The following is a 13811-nucleotide window of genomic DNA, read 5'->3' as shown; positions in this document are numbered from 1 at the left end:
ATATCAAAAAGACTGCATACAGAAGTATGTTTGAATACTTGAGGACACCAAAGAAACATATCTGTGCATGCATATACCAGTAAAAAAGCATTAGGAAATCACAAAATTAGGGCTGAAAAATTTGAAAACAAATCCTACCTCCTGGAAGTTAGCAAAACAGAGAGAGCTCTTTAATTTTACATAACGGAAGGATTTGGTTCTGATTTAAAAAGCTAGGGAGGGACTCAGAGAATGGGAAGGCATACTTCAAGGGAAGCAGTAAGAAGACAAGACAGTACTGAGGGACAAGGTACTGAAAGCTCCAGTGAGGTTAAGCGATGAGGGGGACTGACGTGTATATCCACATGAAAGTTCCAGAGGGAAGGATGAAGAAAATCAGGAGCATTTTTGAGTGATGACAAGTTTTTAGGATTAAATAATTTTGGTTGTATATCCCAACAACCAATCCCTCCACCCAAAAAAAAGCAAATCTGAACTCCTAGACAGATACAGATTAGCCCACATGTTATGGTAGCAAAACATCGAAGAAAAAAGAGAGAGACTAAAACAAGGAGGCCTAAAAATAAAGAGCTGCTAATTAGACAGACGGAGAAGGTCCATTAAGAAACACCGAAAGACAATAATGTGTCATCCTCAAAGTTCTGAGCAGGAATAACTAATCGTTTCATAGTTATTTGCAGCTAAACCAATTCTAGAGAAAGGGTGAAATGAAGATCTTTTCTGACAGATTTTATGATCACGAGGGCTCATCAAAGTAACCACAAAGGATCTAGCTCAGGAAAAGGGAAACATTGTAGCAACAAAGTAAGTTAAAGGCCCGCTGAACAACAGAGAACACAGAATCCCTTATGGGCGAATATTAATAGTGCTGAGCACGGTGGGGAGGGTAGGCTAGGAGTGTCCACAGCACTGGGCAGCAATGATGGAGTACAGTGGGCATTAAGGCATCCAGGGACTATGTTCTCCTGGAGAATAAAGCTTACAGCCTGTTCAGTCATCAATCAGTGTTGAACACCGGGCAGCAGCGAGCGGCACTGTTTAAGAGTACACATTACAGGTGTGCCAGTTGGTTAAGGATTTAATGCAGTCCCAATCAACATTTTGGAAAACTATTTTTTCTTTTGAATATAAGCAACTAGATCTCAAAGTTTTTTATATATATATATATATATATATATATATATATATATATATAATGAAATCGAGTCAAACACTGGGGAGGGAGGGCCTGCAATACTGGCAAAGGTGACACCCAGATCAATGGGTGGGAAAGGAAGTCCAGAGATGAACCCACAGACACAGCCAACTTTCTTCTCTGTGATGCTGGTGGAACTCAGGGCCTGGTGTATTTCAGGCCAGTTTCCTACCACTGACCAGCAATCTTAGCCCAAGATAATTTATCTGCTATAATGGCACAAAGTTATGGTATGGTGAAAAGACAGTTTTTGTAATAAATTGTGCTGAAAAATTGACATTCATACACAAAAGGGAAAACTTGAACATTTATAAATAAATGGTTAACTCAAAACAGATCCTAAGTCTATTTGCAAATATAAAAAATGGAGACACCCCATGAAAGTGCTTAGAAAAATCTCTCTTTCTTGGGGTCAGGCAGAGGTCTTAAGAGCCGTACCAAAAGAATGAATCATGGAAGGAAAAAATAAGGAAAAATTGAATTTTGTCAAAATTAAAACCTCTTTCTGTTCTGGAAGTTATATATTCTGTTAAAAGAATATGCATGATGAATTAGAGACTGGGGAGAAATATTTGTAAAGCTTATATCAACAAGGAGCTATCTAGAATTTGTATAAAGTCTCAAACTAAACAATTTAAAACAACAACAATTTATAATCAGTTAATGGGTTGGTAGGGAAGAAAGCAACATTTTCATCAGTGAGGAAATTTCTGGTAAGGTGCCCACATTCTTATAAACAAACCCTCACTTACACTCCTTTAATCAACCCTAATGAAATTCGCACGCTCGCACGCACGCACGCACGCACGCACCCGACTAGCAGTAGAAAAGAAGCAGGATTAGTAAGAGTGGGAGAAAGAACATGAAAATGATCAAAGTTGGGGTGGAGAGATGGCTTAGTGGTTAAGAGCACTGACTGCTCTTCCAGAGGTTCTGAGTTCAAATCCCAGCAACCACATGGTGGCTCACAGCCATCTGTAATGAGATCTGATGCCCTCTTCTGGTGTGTCTGAAGACAGCTACAGTGTACTTATATATAAGAAATAAATCTTTAAAAAAAAAAAGAAAATGATCAAAGTTTATCATGTACATGTATGAAAATGTTTCAATGAAACATATTATGTATAATTAATATAGGCTAATTGAATAATTTAAATATAAGATGTAAGGAAAAGTTACCTTTTCATAGATACTTCAGTACTAATCATTACCATGTTTAACCACATAAATTCTTTGTCTATTTCATTCTGCCACAAAACATCCCAATAAAACACACAAGTTTGGGTCACAGAAAAAGCCCTTTTCTGAGGGTCAGAAGACAGGATTCCCCCTTCCCCTTCTTCTCTCTCTTCTTGGATACTTGAAACATGAAATACTATCTGAGTACTTTCTACTTTCAAGACCTAATAGGTAGCCATTTCTTCTCAACTGAAACATTCTCTTCAGGTGAGAGGAAGAAGGGAACTCTTAAGATGAAGGGAGCTAGGGAAACTTGTATGACTCAGAAGTTCATGAAAATTACAAGATTTACAAAGCTTCCTTCAAGGTCATACAAAGCAGAAATCAATTGCTGGGGAAGAGGAGACTCTCTGTTAGAGTTGCCTACAAGTTTCCAAGGATACAGCTTTTGTGAGTCTTCACCCATGATGGGTATGCCTTTTGGTGATGTGGCTGCCTTTGAGTTACTCATATGCCTATAATCTCTTATCTATACTCCCATAATTAACCCGAATAAATTTATTGGTTCACCAACTACAGTTGGGTAGAATTTGTGTTTTTATAGTGTCTTATGTGGAGTGAACAGATATTTGTTCATGTCCAGGAGAAGTTACATAAGACCTCATACTATAACTTTCTCTCTGCACTCCATTAATGTTCTGGCATCAACGAGTGGGCCATACAAACCGTATGTAAGTTGAAGTAAAATGTCAGGTGCAACAAACAGTCATGGGACAGTAAGCAAAACCACCAAACTTCATTGTGTTCCACACTCTGGCCCTCTTTTCTCTAAGCTTCTGTGGGTTCTGGTTCTAGGCAGGTGGAATTTGGATTGAGTCAGGCACAAAGCACAGGAAGTCACAGGGAAAGGCCAGCAACCGCAAGCCAGGAACCAAATATCTGGGCTACTTCATATTTCTGTATGCTTCAATAGGTTCTGCGCTTCAGATGTGGTCTGGAGAGAAACTGAACTACTAAAGTCAAGGACAGTCTCTAGCAGGAGAGGGAAGAAGGTGACTTAGAGTCACCTCAACCCAGGAGCACCACCATCCACTCTGCACCATGCTCACACTGCCTCAACTCCTCAGAGTAGAAGTCGGTGCCACTCACCATCGGTGGTCGAGGTGTATTGATAGGGCTCTGACAGGAAGTGCGGGAGGGTGAGGACAAAGGCCCCTGCAGCCAGGAGGAGACCTCCTATGCCGATCATCCGTGGGCGGTTGACCCGGCTGCCAAAGTAGCTGATGAAAATGATGAGGGTAGCGTTGCTGATCTGCAGAGGAAAACAAGGGATCCAGTGAGACCCAGGTCCCACCTTCCTCCAGTCCTGAGGCGACCCACCATAGCTCACCTAGGAGAACAGACAGGGAAGGGGCTTCCTGGCTTTAGTCAAGTTCCTGATAGCCACGCTAGCCTTGCCCAGATGGTCTTGCTTAGACTGAAGATTCCCAGTGTCAGTTTTCCCTGCCATCAGAAACCCATCCTGGCCTCGACTTTCTGGACCAACCCAGTGAAACTATCTGAAACCATGAAGAACTAATCTAAACGTTGGGTGTCTATACACAAATCTGAGTGTGTTTGTAGGGTGCATATGCCGGCAAATGGGTGTGCTCACACGTGTGTGTGCTATTCCTCTCTCTCTATGTCTGTCTGTCTGTCTGTCTGTCTGTCTGTCTGTCTGTCTCTCTCTCTGTTCCTCTCCCATCCCTGTCTCCCTTTCCCTCTCTGTCTCCCTGTCTCTCTCTGTCTCCCTGTCTCTCTCTGTCTCCCTGTCTCTCTCTGTCTCCCTTTCTCTCTCTCTGTCTCCTCTCTGTCTCCCTCTTCCTCTCCACTCCCCTCCCCTCTCCTTCTCCATATCTCTGTCTCTGTTTCTCTCTCTGAGACAGAGTTTCTTATTGACCTGAAGCTAGCCAAGTAGTCTAGGTTGACTGACTCCGGGGGTCCCCCTGTCTCTACCTCCCCAACTCTAGAAGTATAGGCGCATGCCACTATCACACCTGGCTTTTAAATGTAGCTTCTAGGGATGGGACAACTCGGGTTATCATGCTTGCATAATCAGCACCTTAACAACTGAGAAAAGTCTTTTAGGGCAAAATCCAAGGAAGCCCTCTAATCCATACTGGCTACTGGAGTAGCATATAATTTTTAATTAAACTCCTAACTTGAGTGAGCAATGGACTCAGGGACTCTGGACTGAAAGTCAGAATAACAACCAAGCAGTGAGCATGGCCCCAAGCACCATACAACTACTCTCAGTTTATACTTTCTGCTGGTTAATTTTTTTGTCAACGTGACACGAACTTGGGTCATCCGGGAAGAGGAAGCTTCAGTCAATAAACTCTCTCTATCAGTTGGCCTGTAGGTATGTCTGTGAATCCGTGCAACATCTTTCTTGATTAATGATTAACGTGGGAGCACCTGGCCTACTGTGGGTGATGCCATCCTTGGTCAGGCAGCCCTGGGCTGTAATAACAAAGCAAGCTGAAGGAGGAAGCCAGGAAGAAGCTTTTCCTCAATGATCTTTGCCTCTGCTCCTGCTTCAGTCCCGGCCCTGGCTTCCTGTGCAGTTGACCTAATATGGAATTGTAAGCTAGATAAGCCGTCTCTTCTCCAATTTCCTTTTGGTCATGGTCTTTATCACAGCAACCGAAAGAAAACTAGAACGCGACAGTCAAACAGGAAATGTCATATCTACATCCATAAAGTCAGGAGGTAACCTGAACCCCCGAGGCCCATTTTATGTTAGCTACACCGTCCTAGAGAAATCTTCTGGAAGAATGGGCTTCTGCTCCAATTAACTCTGCATCTAACCCACCCCCATCCCCATTCTAAATTCTTCAAAACAAAGAACAAGGACCCTACCACTTCCAAGGCCTGTCCACTGTGGACATCAGGTCCTGATGTTCCTTAGAAGGAATGCTCCTTTGTGTCCACCACTTGTACCTGACATGTCCTTCCTCTCCCACGGCCACCGTCTCATGGACCCTACCATCTATCTACTAGAGATTTATTTCTACACTTTTGTCTTAGCTTTTTGTCTGTCTGTTCCTTTCTGCCTCCCCAGCATCTGGGACAGTGTCCGGCCCAAAGTTGGTGCTCGTTAACCTGTGTCAAGGAGCATGACCGACAGACAGAGGCTGTGGCACATAGAGGAGGGTGTGAGGGTATGTGAGGTGTATGAGGAGGCAGCCTGGCTTTAGCAGGGAGCCTTCTAGATTGAGGGTTCTAGAACATTCTGCTGTGGGTATCCTGAGAGAGGGAAAGCTTCTTCTTGAACTTCTTGGGTTTCATTTCTTTCCTTTTTGCATCTCTATTATTTTTCGTAAGTGGACTGAAGCATGTCATGACAAGCATGTGCATGACAGAGGGTGGAGGGCTCCAAAACAAACCCAGGAGGGAAGGTTGGGGCATGTGGGCCTGCACTCGTCTGCAGAAGCCAGGGTTGGTTTGTGGGTCACTAGACCTGCTTGGGTATCGGCTCTTGCTCTGTAGCTTTTCTTCAGCAGAGGAGCGCCTTTGAGAGAGTTTTCCCATTAAAAGTACACCTCAAAACTGCAGTGGTTCTCGCCAAGGAGAGGACTCCAGGCCGCACCCTCAGAACTCCTCAAGAACAGCTCCATCCACTTGATGGTGTTAAACCTTTGCAATCTGACAGAGCCCAACAGCACACTCTGCCCTTCCGTGTCTCAGAACCAAAGGACTCCAGGGACTAGGACTGGACACCTTGGGCTCTAGGGTTCCAACCCACCTAGTCTGTTCATCCTCCAATGTCATGTCACAATAGACAATAGGAGCAGCTGCTTTCCAAGGTCATGGCTTCTCTGTTCAAGCCCCTCCACCTGTCTTTAAACTGCCATAGGCATTGTGTGCCCTTTCATATCACCTGGGCCCAGTAAGGCTTTGAGATTGGAGCTTCAGTCTGAGGCCCCACAAACTTGGATGGCTTCACCCGACCCTACTACAAGCTGGACTCTCTTTACACACTCCTGGCCACACACACACACACACACACACACACACACACACACACACACACACACACACACACGCACGCACTCACCATTGCCAGCAAGCAGCAGTATACAAACTCCGTGTATTCCTGGATCACAGTTTTATTCTAAGCATTCAATGATGCAGATAAAAGTTTAGGTATGGGAGTCATAGCTTTGGGTCCTCTTGACCGCTGTGAGATGGTCTATCCTACGTGCCGGATCTCATTTGCTTAGTCAAGGTGTGAGAAGAGAAAAATCCAGAGGCTGTGTCTGGACTCACCAAGAACTGTGGGTGACTTGTGATACAGCCAAGGGCCAGGGTCAGGCTATGGTGACATAAATGTCAAAGGATTGTTTGCTTGCTATTTGTTGTCTATGAGGACAACGCCAAAATTTAGGGGTGGCATTCTGCACTAGGATGCGTAACCCAGTCCCTGTTATGGAGGTCTGTACGTGCAATGAAGGATTGTCAAGAGTTTCCCACTCAGGGCTGGAGAGATGGGTCGGTACAGCACTTGTTGCTCTGACAGAAGACCCAGGTTCAATTCCCAGCACCTACATAATGGTTCATCAGCCATCCATAACTGCAGTTCCCGGAGATCCAATGCCTTCTCATGGCCTCCTCAGGCACCAAACATTTACGTGCTACACATACATGCACACAGGCAAAACACTCACACATATAATAAGCAAATCTAATTTTAAAGATATTTTAAAATAAAAGAGCCTCCCGCTTACCTCATTCAAACTGGAGATGAGACCAGAGGAAGAGCTGGAGAGCCCAAAGCGCTTCTCGATTGTGGTGAGACTGCTCTTGAAGTAGGCGCTGTAGAGCAGCTGGCAGAGCTGTAGCAGGCCATGGCAAAGAACAAAGACCTGGGTAATAGATGACAGGCCTGTGAGGTCTCTGCCCAGTGCCCCTGCCCAGCCTCCCACCCAGGACCCTCTGGGGCAGTTAGCACTGTTTCCTCATGGAAACACTTCGCTGGTTGGGTCTTAGGGTGAAACTCTATCAGAAACCAAATATTCCATGTTTATGTGCAGGTGAGGGCTGGCACAAGTTAGGTCAAGGCCGTGATTGGACAGTGAAAAAATAAGGCAGGGACAAAGCTTTTGTAAGGTGGGAGAGAAGGGGAAAGAGAGGAAGAGAATCAAGATGGAGACAGAGAAGGTGGTCTTGAATGGCCAAGATAGTTGGGATGGATTTCTGTAGGCAAATTTATCTTATCTAGGTGGGCGGTTTACATCCTTATCAGTTGGTTGTGAGTTCACTGTGAGGATGTATTGTGGATTGAGAGTTTAACATATAAATCTGAGTGATAAATTACAGTTTATTGAGTCATGATTTCACTGGCTTGTTGGGAGTGTGATCTGAGTGTGTAGCAGGGAGCTGCGATAGGCCAGCCTATGCTGGACTTCGAGAGCCCCGATTTTACTGGGTAGCTGGAACCAGAGAGTTCTCGGCTAGCAGAGAGCTGCTGGGAGAGATGCTAATCAGAGGTAAATTATGGTTAGGTCCATTTGACCCCATGGGTGCCGGAACTAACTCTAGACCAGCATGGCAAGGGTGTCGCGCTGGAACAGCTCGTGGACTGCCTGAGTCAAAGAGTACTTGGGGGCAGCGTGGAGTCATGGAGATAAATTAGCACTAGTTCTTACGGCCCAACAGAACTGGAACTAGTGAGAGAGCGACCACCTAGGTCAGAGAGAGCCCGGGAGAGAAACACAGAGCAGTATGTGCGGGAACCAGTCATGTCAAATTTTTTTTACCACAATATTCCACCCCATGGGAAACCGTCTGAAGGTGCTGGTCACTCCTAGAGTCACCAGATTTTTTTCGAGACCCTGACTCTTCATTCCCAAGTTGGCTTGAAATTGCTCTCTGAGGCTGAGGATGTCCTGAACCTCTGATCCTTCTGCCTCTGCTCTGTGCCGAGCTCACAGGCCTATGCTACCACATTCTGTCTTTATGCTGTGCTGGGATTTTGAACCTAAGGCTTCCAGGAGAAGCACTCTACCTCATGGGCAATGACTGTTGACACAAAGAGCCCACTAAAACCGTGGGGAATGCCATCCCCAAGCAAGGTCCCCACTTAGACAAGTGTCAAGGCCCTTCACCACCTTGCCTCACTCCCTAACTGTGTTATAGTTTTATCATGGACTGCTAGTTGGTCTTCCTCCTGCGCACTGAGAGGGCTGAAAACCACTCTCTACTCAATTGGGACCATTCTCACCCTCAGTTTGGATGCTCCACTGAGAGCATGTCCTCCATATCCAACCTCTAGCCCTCAAGGCATAGGGAGGTCTTATGTCTCCAGGAAGGTAGTCTGACAGAGTCCTCCAACCACTTAATGAATATCCTCATTCTCTCTTACCGGGCTTTTATCAGGGCTATCTTGACCTCTTACTAAGAACATTTCCTACTGATCATGTCCCCTCTGGATGGATGCTCAAGGCCTTGGAGAAATGCCCAAAGGTTAATTGTCACTGTGTCTCAGGACGTGCCATATCTTGTGTCTACTGAGTAAATGTGAGTGCCACACTGGCAGGGTTAAATATCATCTTGCAATATGGAGGAAGAATTTGATGGTGTCCCTAGCTCCAGGCTGTATCATACTGGGATCTCAGTTGTTGCATGAACAGGCACCAAGCCACAAGTCCCATATCCTTAAGCTGTGCTTGGAAGGTTTCCTTTGGGTAGCGTTTCTCCTCCAAGGAAGGGTAGGGTGCTGTTATGTTTCATACTCTGCCAACGTTATTCTCTGAATTAAAGGGCTGGTGTCTGAGAAGAGTCTCCACCTTCACTGTCATTTCCCTCCAAAACTGAGCTGGTCTCTCTGCTGGGGCCTCCCTCCAACCTGTGGAATTTCCTAGCTGTTAGAACACAGCCTTGGCAAGGCCAACTTGAGGCTTCTGTGACAGAGTCCAGAACTCACTGCATGTCCATCTGTACTCACGGCCTCTAAATTTAAGAAGGCCACAGTACTTGGGAGAACAGAGGCCTCTCCAAACTGCTGCCTGCCTCTGAGCCCCAACAACCAGCTCTCTCCTCACCAGAAGCAGCACAGAGCCTACTGGGGGCCAAAGGAACCTCTCTAGTCCTGCCTCCCAGAAAGTGTTTCCTGTGTCTCCTTTCACTGGCTGGAATATTTTTAATATTTTTAAAGAATTATTTTTTATTTTATGTATATGAGTATACTGTAGCTGTCTTCAGACAAACCAGGCATTGGATCTCCTTATAGATGTTTGCGAGCCCCCATTGTGGTTGCTGGGAATTGAACTCAGGACCTCTGGAAGAGCAGCCAGTGCTCTTAACTACTGAGCCAACTCTCTAGCCCCCATTTTAATATGTTATGATAAAAATAACGTTTTTTCTTTTTTTCGGAGCTGGGGACCGAACCCAGGGCCTTGCACTTTCTAGGCAAGCGCTCTACCACTGAGCTAAATCCCCAACCCCGATAAAAATAACTTTTGAGAATGAGTTTTTGTCCCAGTTTCTTTCCAAAATGGAGAAACAACAATCATTGCAGAAACTCAAATAGAGATTTGAAGCAGAAGTCATGAGAAGCATTGCTCTCTGATGTTCTCAGAGTCATTCTCACAGAGCTAACTTCCTTACACAGAGCAGGGTCACCTTCCCAGGGAATGGTACTGTCATGGTGGGGTGAGCTCTCCGATATTAATTCTCAATCAAGACAATGCCTCACAGATCAATCCTATAAAGACAATTAATTACTCAACAAATATTCTTTTTGGTGGGTGGGGCGCGATTCTAGGCTATGTCAAGTTGACAAGTGATGCTAACGAGGCCAGAGAATATTAGTGAAGATAGGTTAAAGGTGGTGCTGACGGTATTGGTGTCACTGAGGTAAAACAAGCAGATCAAGAGAGGAGCCGAGGACCCAGATGGTCTGTGGCTGAAATGGCAGGTTTGTATAGGAAAGAGAAGTTGGAGGAAGGGAAAGGAAGCTCCTGGGCTGGAGAAGTTTAAGGTAGAGGGCCAGTAGTGAAAATGGCTGAGAGAAGCTGAAGCCGCCGAGTGAGCCTACTTTGATATGCTAATGACGCCACACTTTGCCATCTGTCCTCAGTTTCTTTGGGACCGGACACCGCCATTTTTCTGAGTTCAGTTGCGCCCACTCGTAAAGACCATCACAGTTGGCAGTTGTGCCCTCACAGAAGGTGTGGGAGGGTCACAGGACCCTCACCCGAGTATCCAGTTACTCCTCCAAATGCTGGGAAGGACTAGGGATGGGCTTCATCCACACAGCCATGAGGAAGCTATCACCCATGCTAGGTGAGGACCTGGGAGTCAGGCTGCTTTAGAGGATTACACACATTCTTTTCCTTGACCCGTCATCCATGCTGTCTAAGTTAGTCCCATAAAGGCACTGACTCCTTAGGGTAAGCACCCGTGAACACCTCTTACAGCGTGACAATGACGCCACCCAGGAGTGGGAGTACATTCTCTCCATTTGAATACGGGCCCGTTGTAGCTACTTGTTTCCGGTAAGGAGTACAGAGCCCAAGTGAAGCTGTGATTTCGGAGGCCGGCTCCTAAATATGAATAGAGAATCTGCCTGGATCATTCTGCCGATGACCCTTAGAGCCCAGAGAGCACACGGTAAGGAGGCTCCGCCTTCCTCCTTCACAAGGAAGTCACACGCTGGGACTGAGCTGACTATGCCAACTGTGGTTTCAACCCTCCGTCGGTGTCAACTGCTGGACAGGTTACTGAGCATTCCCCTCAGATGATGATCCTAGTCCCAGCCTCTGATGCCAACAAGACAGAAATGGACTCCTGTCAAGTGAGGGACGCTGTACAGACAGCAAGCCTAACAGCAAACTAAATATCGCAGTTGTCTGAAGCACTTGAGTTTAGGTTTGCTTTGTCAGTCAGCACTGAGGGAGGTGGACCTCCAAGCCTGGCAGTACATTTTGTTCCTCAAACACGGTCAAAGTCACCTCTTAAAGGTGCTCAGAGCGGGGTTGGGGATTTAGCTCAGTGGTAGAGTACTTGCCTAGCAAGCGCAAGGCCCTGAGTTCGGTCCCCAGCTCAAAAAAAAAAAAAAAAAAAAAAAAGGTGCTCAGAGCACAAGTAGTGTCCGTATGTTTGCTCCCAATCTCCACCAAACCTCATGACTCCTTATCTGGAGTGCTGCCCTTGCCCTGCAGTACCCTCTCAGTCAGGATAAGGCTCAGTCCTATGTCAAGTTCAAGGTGGCTTCCTCAAACCCTAGCACCCTAGTGATGAGTTTTGCACAGAGGTCCCCCAAAGGCTTAGTACATGCAAATGACAGGAATCCAGCATCGAGCAGGGAAGTCAGGAGAAGCAGAGGGTCGCACTTAGGTCAGACCAGGGAAGTCTCACAGGACATGTGAGAAGAGACCAGATCAGACACTCCCACAGAAGTTGAGCTGTCCTTGATTCTAAATGGAAGAAAGTCCAGAAGCCACGGAGGCAAAGGCAGAGGCGAAAAGAAGGCCCAAGAGAAGCGTGGCGTGAGAAGGAGGAACGGCGGGTTCAGAATTAGTGTACTTTACAGTTTCTGAGTTTAGAGAAGACTCATCTCCTTTCCTTTCAATTAGTAATGAATTAGCAGGCGTGAGTAATTCCTACCAACTTCTTCCGTTGTCTCCTGAGAGGAAAATGGGGATGGTGGGAGAGAAGCTGCCTCAAAGCCTTTCCTGAAAGGTACGCCTTGGCTATTTCCAGTGCATACTGGATTTCTCCTTCTTCACCGCTGTACTATAGTGAGGACCCTTTCCCTTTACGACAATGCTCGCACCAGTGGTAGCCACTGCAGCTGTGGCCAGACTGGGTACCTCATGGATGCTCTGACAGAGATGCTGATGTAGGTCTGAGCCCCATACTCCAGGGGACACAGCAGATGGAGACAGACGGAATGTGTGGCTATAATAGCAGGAGAAAATGCTGGGGGAAGAGAAAGCCACAGAGGGGTGGGTTGACAAACTTGCTGGAAGGGGCCACTCCCAGGGTCAAAGGCACCTGGCCCTGCATACCATTTCATGAGGACAGAACCAGGAGACCGTGTCCTTGTCTGCTCTGACTTACCAAATGCTCACTCATAACCAGCAGGAGAGGAAAAAAATGATCACCAGCCAGTGCAAAAAAAAAAAAAGTGGTAAATGCCATCCCCTGAAGAGGGTATGGCTTGAGGGTAGATTGACAGTGGAGAAGTGGGGTTACAGCTACCTGCATTACAGCCTCCCTCTACTTCACTTAGGGCAGCCATCCTGGTGAACGAAGGTTTGGGTTTGGAAGTCAAACAGGCCTAGGCTCAGATCCTGGCTCTGCACGGAATCTTTGACTACCAACGGGGCTACTCTGAGCCACGGTTCTTTTAGCAGTACCCAGGAGCTACAACACCCTAGTGGACAGGATTGCCCAAGTGCGGTGTTTGCCAAGGCCCCATGCTGGACCCACAAGCTGCCCTAACTCATTCCATTCCTCACGCCTAGTAATGAACGTCTCCTCTATGGCTTTCGGTCTTGTGGCGTGAGAAGCAGAAGCGGAATGTGCTACATTCAGGGTGTTACAACGATGACTCCTTGCTCCACACACTCCAAATCCAGCGGAATTCCCAGTAGAAGAAAAAAATGTCTGGAGATTGGTGCATAGTACAGCCCTTCCCCAGGAAAATCGGCAATTATGGTAGCATGTCAAAGGCTTCATTAAAGACCTCCTCAACCGTTTAAGCCAATTTCTCTCTCTCTCTCTCTCTCTCTCTCTCTCTCTCTCTCTCTCTCTCTCTCTCTCTCTCTCTCTCTATCTCTCTCCCTCTCTCTCTCTATCTCTCTCTCTCTCTCTCTCCCTTTCTCTCTCTCCCTTTCTCTCTCTCCCTTTCTCTCTCTCTCTCTCTCTCTCTCTCTCTCTCTCTCTCTCTCTCTCTCTCTCTGTCTCTCTGTGTCTGTGTGCATATGTGCACCCACACCACACAACACATGAAGATCTGAAGTCAACCCCTCAGGAGCCACCTGCCTTGTTTCTTGAGACAGTGGCTCTCACCAGGACCTGGGGCTGGCGGACTAGACATGGCTTGCTGGCCATGGATCTCCAGAGATCCACTGTCTACGACCCAGCAACTGGACTTGCAAGCATACAGCACCATACATGTGTTTTCACCCGGATGTTGGAGACAGACTCTGCCTCTTCTGCTTTCGAGGCAAGTTCTTTACTCGCCCGAGGTCCCCAGAACCCGGCCTTCCCTTCTTTACCTTTAAGAAGCTGGTGTTCCATCCCACTCCATCTAAGGGAAGAAAACGCTCCAAAGTACTTCGCAGAAAGACAGGAAAAGATAAGCAAAGATGCATCCCGGGGGTTACTACGGTCAGCCTCTCTCTATCCCCTCGATCCATTCTCCTTCCTCTCCCAGGCATTTCTC

At 46.6% G+C, this 13811-nt stretch overlaps 1 protein-coding gene across 1 annotated transcript in view; it reads right to left on the bottom strand.

Moving 5' to 3' along the window:
- Positions 1-3682, bottom strand: part of Slco2a1 (solute carrier organic anion transporter family member 2A1) — a 34558-nt gene extending 30876 nt beyond the window's left edge. The window contains exon 1 of the mRNA XM_032910347.1: positions 3524-3682. Coding sequence (XP_032766238.1) covers positions 3524-3623 — 100 coding nt within the window. The 5' untranslated portion in view covers positions 3624-3682. The remainder of the gene's footprint in view (positions 1-3523) is intronic.
- Between the last annotated feature and the right edge of the window lie 10129 nt (positions 3683-13811).

Source organism: Rattus rattus, chromosome 8 (genome assembly GCF_011064425.1).
Source record: "Rattus rattus isolate New Zealand chromosome 8, Rrattus_CSIRO_v1, whole genome shotgun sequence".
Lineage (NCBI taxonomy): Eukaryota > Metazoa > Chordata > Mammalia > Rodentia > Muridae > Rattus > Rattus rattus.
The sequence above is the reverse complement of the archived record's forward strand: the minus strand, read 5'-3'. Positions and strand labels throughout refer to the sequence as shown.